Source organism: Ambystoma mexicanum, chromosome 11, assembly GCF_040938575.1.
Source record: "Ambystoma mexicanum isolate Mex_15411 chromosome 11, UKY_AmexF1_1, whole genome shotgun sequence".
In the NCBI taxonomy this organism is placed as follows: Eukaryota; Metazoa; Chordata; class Amphibia; order Caudata; family Ambystomatidae; genus Ambystoma; species Ambystoma mexicanum.
In genome coordinates this window covers 882,558,445-882,582,576 of record NC_090934.1, presented here as the reverse complement: position 1 = coordinate 882,582,576, position 24,132 = coordinate 882,558,445, and the positions used below count along the sequence as shown (strand labels likewise).

Genomic DNA, 24,132 nt, shown 5'->3' with positions numbered 1-24,132 from the left:
GGAGCATTCGGGCATTCCTAGAGACAAAGGACACAGGGGTTTCGGGAACCTCCCTCACTTCCTGCCCTTCCAGACACACTGTAGCCGGTGGCGGGATTCAGTACTGAAGCCCACCAAAGGCAAAACGAACAAAGGGCTCAAAGCTGGCTTGGCACGCATAGTAAAACTGAAAGACCTCACAAACAGAAAATGGCGAAACAAGAAGACCGGGGCCATTTTGACAAAATGGTCACCCATGGGTGCTATACTGCAGCTGAGGAGTCAGCCTGCAGGAGTCAGCCTGCGGCAGAAAAGCACAATTGTAGGAAAATTAAACCACTGCCACCAGCCATTTAAAGTAGTGAGGGTAACATAAAAAATGTTACATGAGTAGGTTGGATAAGGGGCTACTAGGTAACCCCCAGCACAAGATGGTGTGTTCTGGACCTACAAAGAGAAAAGGTAAGTAAAGTAAATTTCACTTTACTATTCTTGGGAACAATATTTCACACAAGAAAAGGTATTTAAACCTTATGAGAAATCTAAAGGATTTCTCTGTGACACTGCACTGAAGGTGCTGTGTCACCATACACAAAGTAGATAACTATGGAGTTTGTCAGACTCCAAAAACAAAGAAAACGCATAATCCAAATCAGGTCAAAACACATGAGAGAGTGAGAAAAAGGGCTCTCACTAGAGGATTAAAGTCCTACAAAGGAGCTGGAGGTCTCTAAGGTTGAAGAGAATTGGCACAGAAATGAGAATACCCCCTAAAATTCATTTGCGTACAGATGTGGAGAAATGGCATATGAGAAGGGGCACAAAGCTTGTAGTTGTTTGGTTATTTGCCCAACAATTGGCAGCCCATGGCCATGCTAATCCCTATGGCCATTCCCACCCAGTTCCCGACCCTCCCAAAACACCTCCTTGTGAGAACTATTTGAGCTCATTTTAATTCAGCCTTGCCATCAAACTTTGCACTGAAGGGCCTGCCATTTTTTTTCAAAGCAGTCTTCTGAGACCTAATGACTTAATTTGGAGCTCTAAACCCGCTAACATTGTAATAAGAGTCTTAACCAGGTCTGCCGTCAGCTCTCTTTAAGCCCATTTATAAGCACCATGCATGTTCGTCACTGAAGTCCTGTTGAGACCAGCATTGGCAAAGCCAACAGTTTTGGCTTGTGCATAAGTATTAGACATTTGCCAGGCACTGCTATTACATGTGCAGATTCTCACACCATTTTGCGCCTGCTATCATCAATGGCCAGTTACTACCACTATCTTCGTGCCTGGCAAGTGCCTTTCCAATGCCTACACAGAAGCCCAAACTGTTGGCATTGCCAATGCTTGTGTGTAATGTTATTGTTGTGAAAACCTTTTAATTTTACAACGTTCCTCCATTGACTGCATTGGTGTCCCCCAGCATATCTGCTTTTGTCAGGATCCCAGCAAATTTTTTGAGTCAGTGAGGCACCTTTGCCTAGCACACCTGCTTCGTTTATTTAGTTTGGGGTGAATGAAATCCTGACCAGTGCATGGAATGTTCCTGCCATTTCTTTACACCTTTGTTTTTGGGGGAGGAAGGATAATTCTGTGGGAATGTGTTTGTCTTGGAAGCAAGATAACGCAGAGCAGCACAGGTTCAAATTCTGATCCCACGCTGGTATTAAGCGCGTTATAAAAGAACAGCATAAGCCACCTTACATGTAAAGCTGCAGGGATGTTTTGTGTCTTTTTTAAAATCAGTTAAATTTGTAATGTGTACTAAACAGGTTGGTAGTGACATGATTTTTTTACCCTTTCCCCAGTGTGCAACCAAGAACCTTTTTTATTTTTGCCACGATGCCTTTTTGAGCACCGTATACACAAAATGGTTGCTCATTTTGGTTTGAACCCTGTTCATGATGTCATCCTCTTTGTTCGTCATCTTTCTTACCCTCCAAGTTGGAAATTGCCATAGAATGGCATGCACTTTTGCTGCAGTCTGGTCAAGGACTCCCGTCAGTGGATTGTCTGAGAGCTGGGTGAAACTGGATTTGAGACTGGCTGGTCCCAAACCAAACTTAGCCAGGATATGTCCTGTTGCTGGGCAGATTGTGAGGTGACTGGCTATCCATGATTGGACAGCCTCTACCTGTTTGAATGTTGCTTGTTCCGTCCACTGCTGAGCTGGAGTCCCCTCTCAGCCTGAATTCTGGATTAAGGGAGAAGACCTGGAGTAATTTGAGAGTGTCGACCACTAGATCCAAGTATCGGAAGCCCGAAGGACCACCAAGCCTGCCAGAGGACTGCTACAAGGCCAATCATTGCATACAGGACCTCTGCCTCCAAGTTGACAAGGAAGACCAGAACCCGGTGTATTTAGCCTCTGGGCTGGTGGAACCAACCAGCCTGAATGAAGCACTGCTCTACATCCAATGCATCCCCAAGGTAGAACTTGTCAATGGATTTGTGTTTGGCCTGCACCTGCCCGGTCCTGGACTGCATCATAGCACATTAACCTTTTTTGCCCTGTCACTGAACATTTTGCTGCCATCTCTCACCATTAGGAAGGGCCTGCTGAAACCCAAAGTCTGTGTAGCTCTTGAAGGCCTGCCGACCATGCCCTGGATCACACACACATCTGCTCCTTGTTGCTACTCCTGAGGGGTCCTACTGTGGTGCTGGGGCAGAAATTCGGAAGTCTTGAACCTATCTTGGGTTATCTGCAAAAGCCTGGCCAATCTGTCAGCGGAAACCTTGAACTCGTAGCCGGTGAGCCTTCAGCAATTAAGTCTACAGTGAGTCACGTTGTCCCCACTGATTACCTGTCCTGACTTGTTGGTAGTTTGACAAGTCTGAGTATGGGGGTTGAGCTTGCTTGTCTTTTCAAGTACCTCTATCCCCATTCACATGCATTGGGCGCAAAGTGTTTACCTGACCGCGATGTAGGCTGCATAGTTTGGGTCAAGCAGTCCTCTCTACATCTACCTAGGGTCTGGGGGACTGGTCATTTACCCTCTCCATAAATGGAAAACTGACTTTGAACATCCTATATAGAATGTCTTCAAAAACCTGCTTAATAAGACCACCTGTCTGCAACAGACTTTAACTCTGAAAAGCATAGTGATTGGCCTTGAAAGCATTGTTCCTGTGTTTTACAGTGTGTATATACAACCCTTTCTGCCATGTATTGTAAAGTGAATACGCCTACTTATTTGTTAAATATTAAAGTGGTAGGTAACACTTTTAAGTGTTTGCAAACTGTATTTATATAGGTTTTATTATATATGTTTATATGTTTTATAGTTTTATTTTACTTGCATGGTAGTATGTTGAACGCAATGCAGAACTTTTTTGATAGAGTATATTTTTTACTCACCCGGGTGGACCTCTTTACCCAAACTGCCAGGTATGTTTCCATTGAGATTTTTGGAATAGGACCAAGCCTGATTTGCATATGGTTTTTCCCCTTCTGTAATGGCTTGGCAGGCTGAAAAATGATGGTCTGGAGGGTAGCCCAGAGCTTTGCCCGTGGTTATGATTAATTCAAAACCTTCCAGCCATCACCTTTCTGTTTTTCCATTGAGAGGTTGGTCAAGACTTTAGTAAACTCTTTGTACAGCTCTAAATTGGTTTCTCAGTTCTTTGCAGTTCTGGTCAATTCGTTTTTTCTTGGATAGTGGTGCATGCTTCTGAGAGGTTCCTAGAGTGCGATAACAGCAAGTCAGGGTGCTTTTGAACCACTAATTATGATAACCTGTGTTAGTTACAGTACTATTTAGGACATGCAGAGCTCTACAAAAACCTGTTTTAAGGGTTCCCCACAATGGTGATAGCCCTATTTCTTACACTAGAGAAGGGACTGGGATAGCAATGGGGGCCCGGAACCATCACCTGCTCATTAAAGTAGTCCCCAGAGTTAGTAAACTGTGGATGCTCTTGTTTCCCCACTGTTACAAAATCCCCTGCGGCTACAGGGGCCCCCAGACGTTTCTGAGAAGATCCCTATTTGTAATAAGGAAATCGCCATGGTTCGTGTGACGAGAGATGCTGTTTAAACTGTGTTGGGCAAGATTTTATGCAGTACCATTTGGGTGCACTACAACAACCCTGACCTCCTGGCAATGGGAACCCAACCTTTGGTATAGGTCTGTACTACACAGGTTGGTAGTGTGGTCGAGTAGCCAGGCTGATCTCGAGAGGGGTCAATGTGAGCTGTAAGGGAGTTACACAGCGATTCACAGTGACAAGTATTCAAATAAACTCTTACACACAAGGTTTCTTGAGTGAACCATTATTAATTTATTTACCAGTCAGTTATACTAAGCTTTCTTCAGAAGGGAACACACAAATACACACTCTTAGCTATCTGAATGAGCAAATACCCATTTGGGATGACACACAGGCACTACCTACACCCTCAGGTGACTTCAATAGCGAGGGTGCTGTTGGCATTAATATATTACTGTTGCATTTAGAATATTCTTTGGAGTAATGTTAAAGAGAAGAGAGTTCAGAATAAAACGAGTACTAACATAGGTAAATACTTTCAAAACAACCCCCCAATGCAAAGTCAGTTAACCCTTTCCTGGAAGGAAGGCAAAACACATAAGCAGAAGAGAGGAGAGTCATTCAGGGAGCCAGACCAGCCAATGTTAAGTTAGCAAAAGTCAAGGTCAAAGGTAGTAGAAAGTAGTTTCCAATGTGTAAAAGTCTTTGTAGAATAGACAAAATCAAAGTAGGGCCACAAGCGGATTAGGCTTGTAAAGTAAAGAAGCTGACAGCAACTTTACACATGCAACCAAGCATGTCTCCAACAAGGAAAAGTGGCCACACAACAAGAAGTAAGTTCTCTTGGACCGTACAGTACCTTGAGGTTGAAGAAAAAGTGCAGCAGATTACTTCCATTCCTGTGCAGCTCTTGCTGTTCCTGAACCTCAGTCATGGGGACAGAGGGAGGACTTCTGGGGACTCCTGCACTGCAATGGGACGGTCGCCGCTCGCAACTGGAAAACTTCAAACAAGTGGCTGTTTGGTGTTTCAGCTCCTCCCGTCTACTGCAAATAACACTGCGGTTCCTGGCTGTCGAGATGGGCTTTCCTAGCATTTGGGGTCCTGCACTCTGAGGGGGCTCAGTCCTGCTTCCTGGGAGTCCGGAGGATCTTCATGGAGCTTTTGGCCAGCTCAAAAGCAAAGCACACAAACTGGTGTGCCTCACCCTGGCTATCCGGTTCCCGCAGCGACTGCAGTGGATACTCGACCAGCTTTGAGAGGATGTCCAGGTGGCTTACTTTGGAGTTGATTGGTCCCACCAACTCAAATGGAGAAGTCGTCCTTGCAGGGGCTTCTCTGTCGATACGAATTAGGAGTTTTAGCACATCAGTAGGGCTTCACCGAGCAAACCAACGGTCCAGGAGTTGCAGCAAGTGTCCTCTTCAAGGTCTTCTTCGGATTCCTTAGTCCAGTGTTCGACACTGCCTTCCAAGCCAAAAAGCCCCACCTTTTATCCAGCTTCCTCCCATTCATTCCAGCCTAGCTGTCAGTCACCCAGCAGGGTGGCTGTCCTTGCCGGACAGCCAGCCGGCCAATCGCTTAAGAGTGCATTCCTGTCTCCTAGGAGACTAAGCACAGGGAGTTTCGGGTACCTTCCTCACTTCCTGCTCACCCCAGACACCCTGGAGCCAGAGGCGGGCTTCACTCGTGAATCCTACGAAAGGCAAAGCGAACAATGGTACCAAACCTTGTTTGACGCTCAGAGTAAATCTCAAGACGGACCTTACCACAAAGAAATGGCGAAAAAAGACTGGGGCTATTTCGACAAAAAATGCACCATTGGGTGCTTTACTGCAGCTGTGAACACAGCCTGCAGTAAATGCACATCGCAGTAGTTAAAACGAAACCACTGCCACCAGTAACATTAAAATGTTACATGAGAAGTTTAGAAAAAGGGGATACTAGCAAACCCCTCCAGCACCCTATTGTAAGATAGTGTGTGCTGGGTCTAGAAAGTTACAAATGTCATGTACTGCTCTGGGAAACAGTAGTTTATCCCAGAGAAGGTATTTAAACCTTTGGGAAATCTGAAAGACTTCCCTGTGTCACTGCACTAAAGGTGCTGTGTGACACATTGTAAACGCTGATGCCTATGGAGTTTGTCAGGCTTCATAACCAAAAGAAACACAAAGTCCAGAAATCACATTAAAATAGATGAGTGGGAAAAGGGGTCTGTCTCTCCAGGTTAAAAAATCAAGTCCTCAAAATCCAGCAAAGTTGCTGGACGTCTCTAAGGTGGAGGGAATTAGCACATTTCTGAGAATTCTCCCTAACAATAGGCATGGGCCCCTGCAAAGCCTATATATAGATTGGTCGAAAGAATGAGGTCCTGGACCTTGTAAGACTGCAGTGTGTGAGGTGAACCTCCAGTGAACTCTAGAGACTTGGACATTGGCTACAGAGGTCTGAAGGCCGGACTACCTACATCTCGTGGGAAAGGCGTTCCTTTGGAGACCTCCATCCTGGTTATTGTTATCATTTCCTCTTGAGACATCACAGTTTAGCATTTCAGCTGGCCCCTATGTGTACATAATGCCCAAATAAACATGTTGAATTGACAATTTATGGTCTTGTTGGTGTTCTTGATCTGAGCTGCCCTTTTTTTTTAGCTGTACGTACTTGTTCTCTAGGAATTTATTTCCCTCCTTCCTTGAGTGATTCAATGCATAGGATTTTGCCATTACATAATTATACTGATATACATAATTATACTGATACTATCTTTAGGGTTGGAAATGGTCTTATCTTAGCCCCTTTAGTGTCTGGATCTTGTATATTGTCTAGTACTTATTTGAACTTCTTGTTGCTTGCTTGTAGTATTATAATGAAAAGTGTGTATTGTTTTCAGTACATCTGTATGATCTCTTCTTTCGTGCAATCCATTGGGCCGGACTGTAGCAAGCTGCCAACCCGTCCACTCCTAAGAGTGAAGCTTGTTCTGCTAGGTTGCCAGTTGAGAGGGGTTTGGTCTCACTTGGTGGATGTCCTGCTTTCTCCCTTGGTGCAAATCTCGCCACACTACTCGACATAAGACTGGAAAAATCTCCCCAACACTGGGACTGCCACTGTTGTAGTTTTGATGTAAAGTTCACTTCTAGCTGTTGGGAACACCTGTGCTTACTTGACTTTGAATGTTGTCCTAAGGGATTGGGCCCAGTCTTTACCTTTTAGGCTCATAATTGGCACGGGAGGACAGCAGAAGCAGCTCCGGGGCTGTATCCCGCATAGCCAGCTACAAGCTGATCTGGGTCTCCCTTTCATCACTGTGAGACTGACTCTCATTTGAGAGGGTTCTGATCTGATGGCAGTCCTGGGATAATGACAACTAGAATTGGCACCCAGATCATCCACATGATGATGACTATTTTTGATAACCCTAATGGGTTAACCCTACATAATATTTGAGCGTTTTCATAACCTCTTATGTGGACAATCCCTTATTGAATGTTCTGTGCATGTTATACTGTACCAAAAAAAAACTGGCTGCCTGCCTAAGAGTTGTCCTTGCCCGCTGAGCCCTTGCTACCACTCGGTGAGCAAGGGAATACTTGTTGCTTTGCTAAGGGTAATTTCCCCAGCGCCTTAAATCTCAAGGAGGAGAGAAACTGTCCTAGTGAGTGGAGTCTCGTGGCTCAGGATGGCCAGACTATGACCCTCCTGTGATTCTGGAGTGACCGTAACTAGTTGTTAATTGTGAGTCCTAACAATGCCTCAAATGGGGGCAGGGCTAGAACAATAGCAAGACCCCTGCTGGACATAGTTCACTTCAGGATGAAAGCAACCTGTCAAAACAAAGCATGTAAATGCATTTTAAGTGTGCCCTGGAGGAAATGGCGGCTTGGGCTCCTTTGTTCTTCACTCCAATTGTTAACCCTTGCCCCCCCTTCTCGCACTGCCCATCTTCTCCCTCTTTTCCCTATCCTCCCCACCCTCTTTTCCCTATCCTGCCTCGCTCTTCCCTTCCCACCTCGCTCCCTCCCTGCCTCGCTCCCTCCCCCTTTTGCCCCCTCTTTGCCCCGCCCCCTCTTTGCTGCTTCCTCTTTTTGCCCCTGTTGTCCCTCCCTCTTCACTCTCCCCTTCTCCCTCCCTCCCGCTTCTTCCCCGCCCTCCCACTTGTTCCCATCCCTCTCTTCTTCCTCTTCCTCCCTGTTAGGGAGATTTATCACGTTTATGCTTAATCCCCTCTCCTAGTGAGACCCCCAGCACCTTTTTCCTGGAGCTTTTTCTTTACTCCTAAATGGACAATCCTTTGTGTTTTACTGTCCTATGGAGTCTACTTTCCTCCATATCTCTTTTAAGGCATCTGTATTTTACTTTTGCAGCTCACAGCTCCTCATGGGCATTTTTGCTGAGAACCCTTTTTAGAGTCTTTTCTATATCCTAGAGTAACTACAGTACTTAGTATCTCTCCTAAAACGTTATGGTCTGATAGATTGTAACACACCTCTTTATGTGGAGTGCCAAGATGTTACTTAGTATCCCCCTTGTCTTTGCTCCTGTGATGTTGTAATCACATAGACAAACTTCTAGTTATGGCTGGTGGCAGTGGGCGCATTCTAACAACTATTGTGTGAATTTTCTACCGCAGACTTTAAGCACAATAGGGTCAGCCGAGTACTAACCTGGTGGCTCCTTTCTTTTTTCACCATTACTAGCATGGTTGATCTTTGTCAGACCTTCTACCATCCTGGGAGGGGGAGGCCTGTGTGAGTGTTTTGCCTCTTGTGGGAACCATTGGGTGTCCCCACCTAGGCTCCAGTGTTTCTGGGCAGGCAGGAAGTGGGGGAGGAGTTTTTCACTCCTGTGCCCTTGTCTTCCCGAGTGGCTGAATGGAACCAGCTCCCACTAGGGGTCTGGCTGTCCTGATTGGACAGCCACCTGCCCCTTTCTGTAAATTGCTGAGAGAGATTGCAGAGGAGTGTGTGCTGAAAGTGTATAAAAGGTGAGGTGAAGAACCTGCAACCTTTATTGCATGCCATCTCAACGTGGTACAGTGATTGGCATATAGAGCTCAACAACAGCAAGACAACAGCCACGTTGTTCACCAGAAAGAGCAAGGGGCACCCACACATCAGCCTCAACAGGGAGACAATCTGGTGGGAGAGCTACCTCGGTGTGACCATGGACCAACTATGGAAGACCTATTGAGAATACTCAGCAGAAGGCATAAGGAAAGGTGGCGGCGCTGTACCCCGTCCTGAAGACCAAGTCCATGCTCCTCCGGACAATGATAAACGACTAGAAGGCGATCATCAGACCTACCCTGAAGTATACCTCCCCAGCATGGATGACCTGCCATGAGCGACATCGGAAGAGTCTTCAGATAGTCCAGAACAAGGCTCTGCGAATAGCGTCTGGAGCTCCACTCTTCAAAAGTATAGCTGACCTTCGCAGAGAACTGGACATCGAGATGTTGGACGAACCTCTAGTAAAGCTAAGCAATAACTTTTGCCAAGGACTGGATCAGAACCAGAACCCTCTGATCAGAAGACTAGCTGTCACTACTGCAAACACTTTTGACCGTGGCCCGTTACTGCAAAGACCCTGTAAAACCAGCCTTACTTTGACAAGTCCAACCCGATCATGAAGAAATCCAACCCACGACTACACACGCAGTTCGAGAAGATGGAGTAATGAGGCTCAAGCCTTGGATCCAATAATCACTGCTGATGGATATAATCTGTCAGCAAAAATGTGAAAGGTAAGTCAACCACTGGAAACTGAAGTAACCGAAGAAGACGATGACCAGAGACTCCTGCAGACACTTTGCAACACTGTGAAGCGGCCATTGCTGTCCAGACCATGTTTTCTGTGCGACAGATGAACTCCAAAGGGACGACTCCTTCTCTTTGATGGGTGAGAACAACAAGTCCCAAGACTAACTTTAATCCAAGCCATCTCACGTGGTGCTGTGCCTCTCCAGGAATGCGGAACCCCAATACCAGGAGACCAAAGACCCAAGTGCATTGTAATGGAAAGGCCGAATTCGTCCAACTCTTTGCTGAGCTCCAGGTGAACCTCCAGAGACGCAATCCGACCTAGCCAAGTCCCTCAACAGAGTGCAGGACTTCAGGAACTGAAGAAGATTGTTAGGGCGAACTGCGTCCATTGTTGGTGCTGCAGAAAATGTGCCAAAGCCACAGAGTGACGAGCAGTTGCTGAAAGCCGTCCCAGAGGTCCTTCCTGGAGGCTGCTACTGGGAGAACTCGTCCATTGTCCTACCTTTTGTCATCAGACCAAGGAATTTGGACGTTGGGTCCAGCGCTGCAACGTCGGAGAATCCAGACACGATTGTTCTTCAAGCCTAAGGTTCTGTGGAGAAAAGGGTATTACTTAACTTGATCCGCAAAGCTGCTCCAGAGCGTTGGAGTGCACGTCGAAATGTCCAGGGTTATCCCCCTCTCCCCCCGCCCCCAACTTACCTCGGACTTAAGCTGCTGCTTGTGTACCTTTTTTAGTGAGTCCTGAACAGGGTCTCAACATTGGTTTAATCTTGCTGCATCCTAAAGACTTAAAGTATCCACAGGAACTTTTTGTATTCTGCTGCTTGTCAAAACCTTAAGCCCTCTCCGAACTGCCTTCAGCTAGGTTTGAGTTTTGGAACTTAAGACTGGCTGGGCGAAGAAACTGCTTCTAGAACCTTAAGCCTTGCTACTATAACTCTAACCAACTATTTTCCTTCCCAAAAGTCACTTTCTTATATGTATGCAGAGTAAATGTCTTTACCGTATTTCTGCTGAGATTTGCAAGTGCGCGTTATTACCGATAATACAATAGAACCGGCATTACTGGCAAGAGCTGTAACAGTAGCAACTACAAACTAAGCAGTGGCCTTGGAAAAGTATTCCAAACTATTCTTCAGTTTTTTGGTTTATTGTGCCAAGTACTTAAAGGTGATTATTGTGTAAATATATATTTTAATATACATTTATTGAGTGTTTCTTTGATGTGCATTACTAATTAGGTTCAGTGTACTTAACAGCTCATATCATCCTCTTATGGTGAGCCTGACTGCTGCACCACTCTACCAAGGTTCCATGAGAGTTGGGGGAATCTACAAACCACTGGGATAGTTTTGTGAAGTCTTACCTTCCGGAGGACATTGGGAAAACTTGCCTAACACTCCCCACTCTTTCCATGGATCATTTGCCTATCGGACAAACAATAGTGTTGCACAGGCGATATAGGGTACAATCTGTCATTTACACCAGGAATCTGTCATGATGGCAGTAACAGCAGGCAGATACCAGCTTTGGGCCGCCAAGGGCTTGAGCTAAAAAATGGCCGCATCGTGTGAGTCGAGTCAAGCAGGTGGGCATGTTTGCTGGACTTTCGGACCTGCCACCTAGAGTTGGACAGTAGGAGAGCTTGTTCTAATGCACTTGTCTTCCTTCTATGCCTAAAAGAAATCCCTCTCGTGCTTCATGCACATGATCACCACAGGCCAAAGTACCCCTTCCCCATTTCCAAGGGGCACTCACTCCTCTGATGCTAAGGCCACCACTGTCCACATGTTAACGGGGAGGGAGAATGCAGGCTGGAGTGGTGCCGGCACTGCGGGCTAGTGTGGTGGTGGTGGTGCTGCTGCTCATCACCTCCCTTTCCAAAGGTTGACACCGACACCATTCAACTTAAGCCTGCACCTCTCGACTTGTAATCTGTACCACCACCTGTTTGCTCTAACCACGAACCTGTGACGATGACCACCCTAATCACCGGTTGTTTATATAGTGCTTTATCGCTTGACATCTAAAAGCGCTAGAACGGGCGGTTCTAGGATTGCCCAACTCCGGATGGGGGAAAGGCTGTGTTGTACCTACTGGGATTCAGACCTTTGACCTTCACGTCACATGCATATGACTGCTGTCAATTAATTAGTCCACATGGCTCATTACGGTCAGTAAAATCGTACCTCGATCTGTATGTGACCTCTAGTCCTAATCCCTAATGCCAGTGTGTAGCCTGCAGGTTGAACCTCTAGTTATACCTGGTCCCATGGAATGGTTGTGTGGCCACTGGCCCCCGGTTTATGCTTGGCACCAGTTGGCCTGTCCGTGCACGTGCTGAGCTGCAAACGTCTCTTTTCCTGGGCGTAACACATCAGTCGGCTCCCGTCTGTTTCGGTATATTAGGCAACGATTATGTGCAGGACCAGACATTGGGGCATACATCAATGCTTTGTGTTGGCTCTGGTCGATTACAGGCTTTATTGGCTCAATCCTGCAGCGCCCTCTGTTGGAGCCAGTCTATTACTGCAAAACGACCCAAGCTCCGGCATCCTGCGGCATGTGCGGGGAAGGGACCACACACTGAGGCAGGCTGAACGCCTGCCATCGGAGCCCCCTGGTGTCTTGTTCCCTTGGTCCCAAAATATCACACGTACAGGAAAGTGCCCGCTAAAGCCTCCAGACCCTTCAGTAAAAGGTCCTCCTCCTGACATCCCAGGAATGTCGGATCAATAGAGCGCCGCCCGAGGGCGCGTTCACATTCCCCATAACTAGTGAGCGTTTGCAGGCATCACGCAAAGAGCCCACACCGCTCTCCGCTGCAGGCCTCTGCGTGCGCAACCTGATGTTCTGGCATAAAGTACTATTTGCTTCAGTATTGGCCCCTATTGAAAGTTTGATGTTCGTTGTGCCTGTGCCCCCAACAATGCCCACCAAGTTCATGAATAGACATTGAATGGCTCCTTCTGTTCGTCTTTCAGTTCCTGGTTAATTAGAGGCGGAGGAGGGGGGGATAGGGGGGGTGCCTTTCTATTCCATGCCGTCTGTGGGCATTGAGTCAAACGGGGTTAGTGTGTTAACTCGCATGGCAATGGGGCACACTATTGGTACCTTCTAGAGCAGGGGTCAGCAACCGTGTGACGCTCCTGATGTTTTGGACTCCGACTCCCTGGACCCCTAACCATTGGCCTTGCTGGCTAGGACTGATGGGAGATGTAGTCCCAAACATCTCGAGAGCCAAAGGTTGCAGACCCAGGTTCTAGAGAACTCCTGGTTAAACTGTGGAACGTTCATGATGTTGCTTTGGTTGAGCTCCGGGGTCTTCTATATGCAGGCTCTTTGTGACCACATCTGAAGTTGTTTTAGCTGGCTGTTGTGTTCCGCCCTGCGTCCCGCTACGCGGTGACGCAGGGCGTCCTTAATAAAAGCCCCGCCCCCGCGTTCGGGGAGCAGTTCCGGGCAAACGACGGTCCAGCGTGGGTGTGAGTTATTCAGAGCTCCCGCTGGAGCTGCGCCACGGGCCGCGCGGCCTACACGCGCGATGCCAGCCCCCGCGCGTAGGCCGCGAACCTGAAATGCAACAATGGCGACGAGGAGAGACGAGCTCCACAATAAGCTCGGTGCCCTGAAGGCACCACAACGACGCACAGCCATCGCGGCTTAATTTTTGGACACCCGGTGGGGGTGCCATCACACACGTGACCCCCCACCCCAAAAAAAAAAAAAAAAAAAAAAAAAAAAAAAAAAATTTTTTTTTTTTTTTTCGTTTTCTCTCAAATACCAATGAGCTCTGCCTCCAAGACCACAGATCTTCCCATCCACCACAGGAGAGCAGCACCACAGAGTGTGGGGAGTGCCTGGGCACAGCGGCACCTCCAAGGCAGGTAGACGTCGCAGCACAGAATCGGTGGCTGTAGGAGGCACCCACGACAACACGGATCAGGTACACGCCAGCATGGCGGCCGGCACATCCACGCCTGGGCCCTCCACGCCGTCCAGAATGGCGGCAAACCTGTCCATGACGCCGCCTCCACCTCGAACCCAAGGCACTTCGTCGACACTGGTCCAACCGTTTGACCCATTCACGGATCCGTCGTCATGCGGACCCAGATGGCAGCTATGGATCCAGAAGTTCGAGATGGCGATGGAGTGCAAAGAGATCACTGCGCCCAGGAAACTGAAGGCACACCTGCTACTCAGTGTGGGTGATGAGGTACTGCGCATTTTCAATTCGCTGAACGTTGATGATGGCCTAGATGGATACCGAAGCGCAAAAGACGCCCTCACCGATCACTTTCTCCCTCAATTGAACCCGGACTATGAGACGTTTCTCTTCTGCACCACATTACAGACAGCGGAGGAAACCCTTGATGCGTACCACACCCGCCTGAGGAAGTTAGCCATGTCCTGTGAATTTACAAATGTGGAGAAGGAAATCAGGAGGCAGATCATCAACGGGATTTATTCGGAAAAACTGAGGCGCCTGATACTCAGCGAGAAGGGTATCCCCCTACAGCGTATCCTTGAACTAGGACGCCAGAGGGAACTGGCACACACTAGAGCGGCCAACATGGAGGCCACGCTACACAGGCTGCAACCTGCTCTCAACACGGCTATGGTGGCCCGCATCGCCACCAAACAACCCTCGAGAGACGACAACAGTGGCGGATACGGACAAAACAGGTGGCAACCGCGTATTCCAGGACCCACTGAGTGTGGTTGGTGCGGTGGCCCACGACATGGCCGTCGCAACTGTCCTGCGCAAGGCACCACGTGTGGGGCATGTGGCCGGAAGGACCATTACGCGAAAGTATGCCGATCAACGGACACCCCCATGCAGCCTCAGCAAAACCAGCCGGAGAAGATCGCGACCAAGAAAAAGAAGCAAGCCAGTGCCAGAAGGGTCGCAGTGGCCAGCTCTTCTACGGAGGATGAAGGGGACGATGTCTCGGCAATGCTGCAGGCCCCCTCCAAGGACACAGACAGGAAAGGAAGGAAGGTATACCTAGTGTCTGCACTATGCCAGGACCGTGGACCTCGAGGAAAAGCCACCCGAAGGCGCAAATGCATGGTCACCATCCAAAATCAGTGCGTTCAGATGACCATCGACACGGGCGCTTCGGTGAACGTAATGCCTGAGAGCATCTTCCTGACTCTAAGCCCTCCACCAGAGCTGAAAAGCACCGACACTCTGCTCTATGCATACGGCGGTCGAAAGCCCCTGCCGGTGATTGGCAGGTTCCGCACCACACTGGAACATGGGGAGAACAGACTATGGTCCAAAGTCTATGTTGTGAAGGCAGGTGTTGAGAGCCTCCTGAGTGGGGACGCTGCGGAGGACTTGGGAGTGGTTCAATTCGTCTGCCATATCAACGAAGAAATGGAGATCGAGCAGATGCTTAACCAATACCCGGACTTGCAAGAAGGCATAGGCTGCCTAAGAGGCAAAACCATCAAACTGCATATTGATGAGACTGTGCAGCCGAAAGCCGTCCGGCACCGGAGAACGCCGTTCCACATGAGGGAACAAGTGGAGCAGGAACTAAAGGCACTGGAGGAAGCGGGCATCATTGAGGAGGTCACAGGGCCCACACCGTGGGTCTCCCCAATGGTAGTCACACGGAAGCCCAAGCAACCTGGAAAGGTGCGGATCTGCATAGACATGCGTCTCCCTAACACTGCCATAAAAAGGGAACGCCACATAACCCCAACAATTGACGAGATTGTGGCTGACCTCACAGGGGCGAAGATATTTTCAAAGATTGACCTAAAGGCGGGATACCATCAACTCAAGCTCCACAGAGACTCTCGATACATAACAACGTTCTCTACACATCTGGGGCTGCGGAGGTATAAACGCCTAAGCTTTGGAATATCATCAGCTGCGGAGGTGTTCCAGCAGACCATCCAGGAGGTCATCCGAGGCATCCCTGGTGTCCTCAACGTGAGCGATGACATTCTGATTCACGCCCCCGACAAAGAGACACACATCAAGAGGCTTCACGCCCTCCTGGGCCGACTACAAGAGGTTGGGCTCACAATACATCGGGAAAAGTGCGAGTTCCTCAAAACGGAGATCACGTTTTTCGGATACAAGTTTGGCAGCACAGGCATCTCCCCGGACCCGCAGAAGGTCGCAGACATCCAGGCGGCTAGCCCTCCGATGACACCCACGGAAGTGCGCAGCTTTCTAGGCATGGCCACCTACTGCGGGAGGTTCATCCGAAACCTGGCCACACTATCTGAGCCACTGCGGGAACTTACGAAAGCCAACGTCAAGTGGGAATGGGGGCCAACATGCCAGGACTCGTTCGAAAACATCAAGGACTCCCTCTCAGCTGACACCAAGATGGCTTACTACAACACTGAACTGCCTACAGAACTATTCGTAGATGCCAGCCCCGTGGGGCTCGGTGCCATCCTAATGCAAGTCACGAGGGAAGGGGAGAAAAGAACGATCGCGTATGCATCGAGAGCCCTCACCGAGACCGAACAACGGTACTCGCACATCGAAAAGGAGGCCATCGCCGTGCTGTGGGGGTGCCGGCATTTTCACCTCTACCTATATGGACGTCACTTCACGACGATCACGGACCACAAGCCCCTCCTACCAATATTCATGGGAACCTCAGCACACCCTCCGGCACGAATAACCAAGTGGTTATTGCACCTCCAGCAATATGACTTTGACCTCGTTTACCAACCAGGCAGCGGGAACCCAGCGGATTTTCTATCCAGGCATCCGCGAGAGGCCACTCAACAAGAAATCCAAGTAGCGACAGAAACAGAGGAACACATATGCCAAGTGGTGCGAGCAATGAAGCCCAAAGCGGTGAGCATCGAGGAAATCGAGGCGGAAACACACCAAGACCCGTGTTGCGACTTGGTGAAAGATGCCATCCTGTCCGGTGACTGGAAGACTTTCATGAGACATACACACAACAGAACAGCGGAAGCAAAAGGGTTTTTGTCAGGCATATTCACAGTCCGGCAAGACTTGTCAGTCACGGAAGGTGGAATGTTACTTCGAGGAAACCGCATCGTAATCCCTCTCAAACTACAGGACAGGATAGTGGCCCTAGCACATGAGGGGCACCAAGGACTGGTAAGGACGAAAGCCCGCATTCGGCACCGAGTATGGTTTCCCCAGATCGAGGAGCGGGTCGAGACACTCATCACAACGTGCCTAGCCTGTCAGATAACAGGGGGGCCGCCAGACCCGGAACCCATCATATCGGCAGAACGGGGCCGCTCTCGCTGGGAGGCCATCAGCATTGACTTTTGCAAGCTCCGGGAAGGCATGGACAATCCACCCTGCGAAGAAGAGCCGGAGGCCATCCCTGAGGAGGATGGAGCGCGGGATGGAAGCTGGGAACCGGCGGATGAACCTGGCCTCGAGGACCCGAACAGCGACGATGGAACCGAGTCTGGAGCAAGGGGGAAGGACCCCCGCGAAGGACGATACCGACTGAGAACCACGACGAGACCGCCAGCCAAGCTAAGTGACTATGTGTGGTAGCTGGTGCAATAGTGCCATGAACCCCGATGGCAAGGTGGCGGAGTATTGAAGACTGAGCGTTATGCTGGATTTGGCCGTTGGTCGGCTGTTTGAGTTGTGTGTGTTTTGTTTTGTTTTATAATAAAGGAGGAATGTTGTGTTCCGCCCTGCGTCCCGCTACGCGGTGACGCAGGGCGTCCTTAATAAAAGCCCCGCCCCCGCGTTCGGGGAGCAGTTCCGGGCAAACGACGGTCCAGCGTGGGTGTGAGTTATTCAGAGCTCCCGCTGGAGCTGCGCCACGGGCCGCGCGGCCTACACGCGCGATGCCAGCCCCCGCGCGTAGGCCGCGAACCTGAAATGCAACACTGGCCTGGCCTCACTGTTTACCATTTTTGCACCAGAGCTCTTCCCCTGGTGGTGGGGAACAGAAGCTACTGGAGGATTGAAGTGATTTAACAGGTGAATGTCTAGGAAGACCAGAGTTGGTGTATTTTTTCCATCTGCTTGCCCACTCACCTTTTTCTTGGCTCTAGTTGAATTGTGGATTGTTGTGTGTGATACGCAAGGCAAACAGGAGAGACTTGGTGGCGAGAGTGCGCGCGTGCCTCCTGTGGCTGCCTTCTTATTGGCTGAACTTGGTTGGTTCAAACTTATTGATTCATCTCAGGAGGGTGGCTCTGGGGCAACGTGGTCGCCTTGGAAGCAAGACGACACGGAGCAACGTGGGTTCAATACCCGGGTCTGCACTTAGAAACCTCTGGTTATTAAGTGCGTAATAAATATCATAACTTCATTGACAGAAATGTTCTGATCATGTTTGCACTTTCACCGAGAGGTGAATTGGTTTGCTTCTTTCATGGGCAGAGGTTGGCGAATTTAAGGAAAAGTCCATTCTGCAAAATAGGAGAGATGATACGTGGCGCCCAGAGAACTGCGGTTCAGCTATTTCCACTACAGAATAATGTTATTGCACGCTTTTGCTCAGACTTTGGGATCCATTTCACAATTGAAAGTATATACAACCATGCCCAACTTGAAGCACTACCTTCCAGGAACTTTAGAATATTGAACTCTTTATGGAAAGAAATGTGCCTTATTTTACCATTCATGTCTGCACCTTAATTGCTGGCTGCCCGCCACAGCTGAGTCTCCTACATGCACACTTAACCCATGCTTCACAGTTTACTGACAGTCTCCCCTCTTCTCTCTCTCCACTTCCCCTCTTTGCCTCCCGTCTTCCTTTTCAGAATTCCACAAGCAACAAGAAGTACAAGTTTATCTTAACGGGACACGGCAAGTATGAAAAGGTGTACTTGGATGATAACGAAGACCAGTAGTTGGCTCCGGCCCAATGCTGCACTAGGTGAGATTGACTTGGACCCGCGGAAAATAGGGGTAAATGGGAAATCATGTGTACAGCAAAGGCTGCCTGCAAGTTGAATAACTGCACAGTATAATGAGATGTTGCAGAGACAGAACATTGCTTGTATCAGCCACTTTGGGCTTTAAAGGTGTGATTGAGTCTATTGGATTATCTAGCTCGTTTTGAAATATGTAAATGCCAATCTCGGAAAGCAACCTAGAGTGACGGGTTCTAACCTTGGCGGGGGTCCACTCAGCCCTTCACCCTTCCAAGACTGGAACGTGGAGCAGCATTTAATTGTATCGCACCACGTATTATTACAGCACTTAAAAGTGCCATGAATCGGTCGTGAAGCACTATAAGCATTGTCAGATCATTGTTATTTTAAGTGTACAGGGTGGTGCATGTGAGGGATATGCGGAAATGGGTTGAGGGGGTTTCCGAGAAGCGCCTCTATGCCATGGGCTGTGTGGGTTAATGGGAAGTTACACAGCCTGTGAGCTGTGAAAATCATTGAGCAGATCCAAAGTGGGTTTGTGGTGGTTGAGGTCCCTGGTTGGATCTGCTGCACACCAAGTAGTTCATGGAGAGCCACCATGGAAAATGTGCACGTGAGCAGTATAGGTTGCAGGGACTTTGCTCTACAGGGTGTGTCTGATGCAGGGGGAAGGAGTGTGGGTGATGGAGATTTTGACCACAAGGATTGTCAATCACAGATTCGATGCGCAGTGTGCAGTGTGCCGGTGCAGTGTGATTGATAAAGATCACAGATTCGATGTGCAGTGTGCGGGCAATAGGAGAAGCCTCTGCATATGCACATTATTCTAGTGATGGTGATTTGTGAGGTTGTGTGCAGTGGATGGAACAATATCTTCTCTGTGTGCGAATAACCAAATCCAAGCACATCGGGCACTTAATGCCCCAGCAGCAGTGCCAAGAAGCCTGCCTTCCTTTTCCCCCAACTTTTGTAGTTTACATTTTCCAAGGCCAGTGGTCGGGCTGAAGACTGCAGAATCTTGAGTCTGGTGTAGGTCTTCTGGCTCCAGTCGCTTTTCAGCCTATGAGCATAACACGCTGTCCTCCAGAGGGGCACAGTGGAGCTGGGGCGTAAAGAATGCTTCCGACACAGAGACCACGTAAACAAGGCAGTTTAATCCACAAGGCATTACTAGAATTAAAAACATCACACTACACACACAACCACGAGTAAGGAAAGTCTGCACTTCCTTGGACAGTATTTACACACGTCTTTTAGGTGGGTAAAAGTGTCTGAAAAGTATGGTATGCTTACATGCTTAGTGAGGGACCAGTCTGGGGGAGGCCTCCGTTGACTTTAGGAAAGAAATCTGCTACAAACGTAAAGCGGTCCAAGTATGGTCTCTATGATGAAGACACGCAGTAGGGTGTTTCACTCCTCGGTCATCACAGCCCCAACTTTACGATCCGACAGTGTTACAACTGCACCCAAATTCACCTTGGGAAAATCATGTGTGATGGACGTCAATGCCTGAGCCAACTGCTCGTAGCCAATGGGTATTCCTTCCATTCCATCGCTTTTACATTGTCTGTGCCACTACAAACGACCACCAACGACATGCAAATCTATTTGTTTACTAAAAATAAACCATGGAATACCTTGAAGCTCAGGAGGCTGAGAGTCACCCACTAGCTTCTGGGAGCACGCTCAGTAGGCCGTGAAGTGAGAGCAGCCACTAGTTCCAGATGTTTGGTGTCCCCTTACCTTGTTAACTGTTCTCCCTGGAAACCTGACGGTTATGTGGTGGCTGCAGGCAGGACATGGCACGACGCAGTCAGTAAGACGTTATCAGAAATAAATGGTCTTTACAACAAAAAATGTAAAGGAAAGGGGGAGGGGGGGAAACAATAGTGGTTCACCCCGGCAGCAGTCCCAGAATCCCTTCTGAGATCGCATAGATGAGAAAAAGGGTGCAGCCCATGCATGTAAAATCTGAGTAGGCACAGCACGGGCATCAATCGGCCAGGAGGGGCCTGGGGGCATCTAAGATTCTCCCATAGCCCGCTCAAGTTGCTACGGGAAGAGCTGGTGAGACGTGCAGGGGCTTGTGGTGGGATAGCGCGTTGGGGAATTGTGCGGGCGCGTTAGAATACCCTTGTTACATGTACAGAGCGTCTGTGATGGAAGAGCATTGTTGTGAGATTCACACGATGCGAGCAATGGAAGAGTTCTCTGATGAGGTGTGCGAGATGTGCCTGACCCTGGTGGCTGAAGACCTTTCCGGTGTGGGGAGGAGGGTGGGGAGGAGGGTCAAGCTCATCATAAACTGTTATACTATTCCTTGTAAATAGATGGTAGAATAACGTGCATCTCTCAGTTTACTGTTAGGGATCTCTTATTCCAACAAGCTTTAACTGTCTACAGAAACCTTCCTTGACCTCATTGTACTGTCCAGCCTTCAGAGCTGATGTGTTATCCGCCGCCCTAGTGAGACTGTAGCTATTTCTCAGTACAGCTGAGGCAGTTGGACTACAGGGGTGGGAGTGTGTCCCTGCAGCGATGTGTTATGTTGTGTTTGTCTTTTTTATGGTGAGGCTGGCAGAGCTGTTATTTCTAGGGCTCAGCATAGTATCTCTCTACATCTATTACATTCCCAATGTTATTCCATATAGATGCAGTGCACCTTTGGCGTTCCTGTGGATCTACAGTGCAATTACTCTGCACTTCAGTGTTCCTTTGTAAGAAAGTTTGTTTGGCGTTATTAGGCATCTGGTGTCCTGCAGAGTAAGTCTGCGGTGTAGCTGAGCTTTGTATGGGGTAGCATTAGTGGGATTACAGTGCAACTCCAAGAGGCCTCAGAATTGTACATTGTGTAGATCACCATTGGGAAATGAACTCTGTGATGGCTGTTGTGGGATTGGTGTGTTGCGACATACTGTGCAGGGTACCCGTACTTAGTAAACGTGTTTAATATCTTACTACTGCAGTATTTTTACTTCATGTCTGCAGTGAGAATGCATTGCATTCTTTATCGCATGCAGCGCGTTGCCAGTGTGCTCCAGGTTGGTGTACTTTAATGAAGGTATACGTTGTGTGCATTTCGGTATCCCACGATGTTGCTTAGGTGTGCTTCAGTAATGGAGTGTGCAGCTCCAGTCCAAGGTGCAACTCGTCTGACCTTCTATTGTGCCTGTAGTGTAATGACTTTGTAACTAACAGTGTGTGTCCGTGCTGCACAGTTGGACTGATTTGCAACTATAGTGAACATGGTATCAGTTTGTTCTGCTCGCTGCGTCCGAATTGCATCGGCACTGCATCTTCATCTTGTTAGAATGTAGCTTAATGGGTTCACTCTTGTGTGCTGTGTTCTGCATCTGCACTGGAAACGCAGTGTTGCTTACACCTGCCTCAACACGATACTCTGGCAGAGTAAAGCATGCTGCGGGGTCCGGCCTTGTGCCCTACACGAGGCTCCCAGCAGATCTAAACATGTGAGTTTAAACTTGCAGCTTGTTTCTTGCTTGTTACAATCCTTCGTGGGGAGTGAACGGTGTATGGCCCTAGGTGTAAGGGAGGAGCCATTCCCATGGAGTGCATGCAGAACACCCCACCGGTTCCCGCTTAAAAACTTGCTTCCTCTTGGTCTGTATGAGCTCACACTTTGCAATGCGTATTGGCATTCCACTGTTGAGGTGTACCTCGGAGCTAAAGGATTTTTTAAAAAAAAGTGGAAATAAATGAATCTGGTTACTTTTAACTATAGCTGCATTAGGTCAGAAGAAAGGAGCCCGCCCGGTCCCATTTAATGGATGTCAATTGACATCCTTTAATGCACGGGCTCTGTACCCCGAGACCACGCATTCATCACACCATGGTGTAGGGGACCTCCTTTGAGATTTGCAATAGGCCTGGGTATCTGAAAGGCTGGCACGGTGGAGAGTTGTCGGTCACACACCCTTCACGATTGCCGCGTGATGCTGCAGCCTTTTGAGAATGCACCCCATGCCCTTTTAGATCACTGCCTTAGAATTGGAGCTGTACCATGGTGCAAGTCGCATTGCGGACCGCCCAGTTCACGCTCGCATTGCACCCAGTGGTGTAGCTGGAGGCAGCTTGAAGTCTACATTTGGTTCTATGGGACTTCTCATTTGTCCGCCTCGTCATGCACTGTTGAGTATTGGAAAGTAATTCTTTGCCTACAAGGTTTGTGGTTGTGCGCCATAATCGACCACGTGATTGCCGTCAGATATGCGCATTCTGCAGGTTGTGCCACACCAGCCCGGGCTTGCAAACGCACTCTGTCCTTGAGTAAGAGTACCACAGTTGAGACTACGTCGGGACCATTTCTGGAGTGTTGGCTGTAGCAAAACTCCTTAATCGTGGAAGGGATGCATGTTTGGCAATATGGGGTCCCCGTGAAGTAGAGACGTCTTATCAGCTCCCCCCCTCCCCCTCCTCGCTGTCATGGTACTGTGCACCAGTAGACACACCTTATCTGTACTTTCTTGGCACATTCTCTTTCTTGCCTTATCCTCTTCTTTCTCATTTTCTTCGTCTATAAACATCCAGCTTCTTGCTTTTCTAAGCGCAACGTACCATGTACCTGTAATTCTGTTCTGTGCGGCTCTGGTTTGTGGGTCTGCATGGGGAAAGGCCTCAGGGGTGGACGGCTTATACGCACTCCTGTTCTGTACATGGAACTTTCTCTTAAGCCACTTGTCAAAAGGACCGTTCTGTACTCTGCGTAACAGGCATTCAAACGTCAGTGAATTACCTCCAGAAAGGGGCTCAGTTCTTCCCTAAAAATATGGCCTTGAAGTCCACATACAACAGTGTGCCAGACTGGCCCTGTGGGAATATTGGACATCTATTGAAAGGGTAGGTAGTCTTCTTCAACTTAAGTAATCATGTAGGGGATCTGTATAATCTGCTGCATAGGTAGTCCCCATTGAGCAAAGTATTAAAGAGATAGTATCGTATAGGAACTGTCCCGTGGGAAATTCCCAGGTAACAGCTATAATCTGTGGGAATCCGCCACAGGATCCAGTAGGTTTACAAGAAATCGCCATAAAATACATTTTCACCTAATGTATTGCTCTGCAATTATTCATATCTGTGGAACTGTTCCTGTAGAAGATCCTATTGCTCGTTCACCGGTTTCCATCATTCTATAAGAAATAACGCACAATGTGGGGAATCTCAGTAAGATATGGCCACAGTAATTCTTGGATAAGCTTTCATAGGCTACGGCGATCCTACGGAATAGAACATCTTGAAATCGTTTCTATAGGCCATCTATGCAGGCCATAAGAAATTCCTGTTTCCTAGAGTAGTTTCATGGTGTCTGCTGTGCATAGGTATTGTTTGTGTTTCACAGACCTTTGTGCATAGGTATTGTTTGTGTTTCACAGACCTTTGTTGCAGGAGCATCCTTGAAAGGTTCAGACACCAGTCGGCCAAGCACAACCATGATCCAGCCCAGCTACGTTTCTAATGTTCTGGGCTTGGGACCTCTTGACTTTCTTTGCCTCCTCCTTCATGCCCCGCTCTTACT

General features: G+C 48.6%; 1 protein-coding gene across 2 annotated transcripts in view; it reads left to right on the top strand.

The window, feature by feature from the left end:
• The window catches only part of LSP1 (lymphocyte specific protein 1), a 393,235-nt gene that overhangs the window by 356,534 nt on the left and 12,569 nt on the right, over positions 1 to 24,132 (top strand). For both annotated transcript variants that reach the window (XM_069623945.1, XM_069623946.1), the window contains exon 11: positions 18,486 to 18,601. In XM_069623945.1, coding sequence (XP_069480046.1) covers positions 18,486 to 18,575 — 90 coding nt within the window. In that variant the 3' untranslated portion in view covers positions 18,576 to 18,601. The remainder of the gene's footprint in view (positions 1 to 18,485; positions 18,602 to 24,132) is intronic.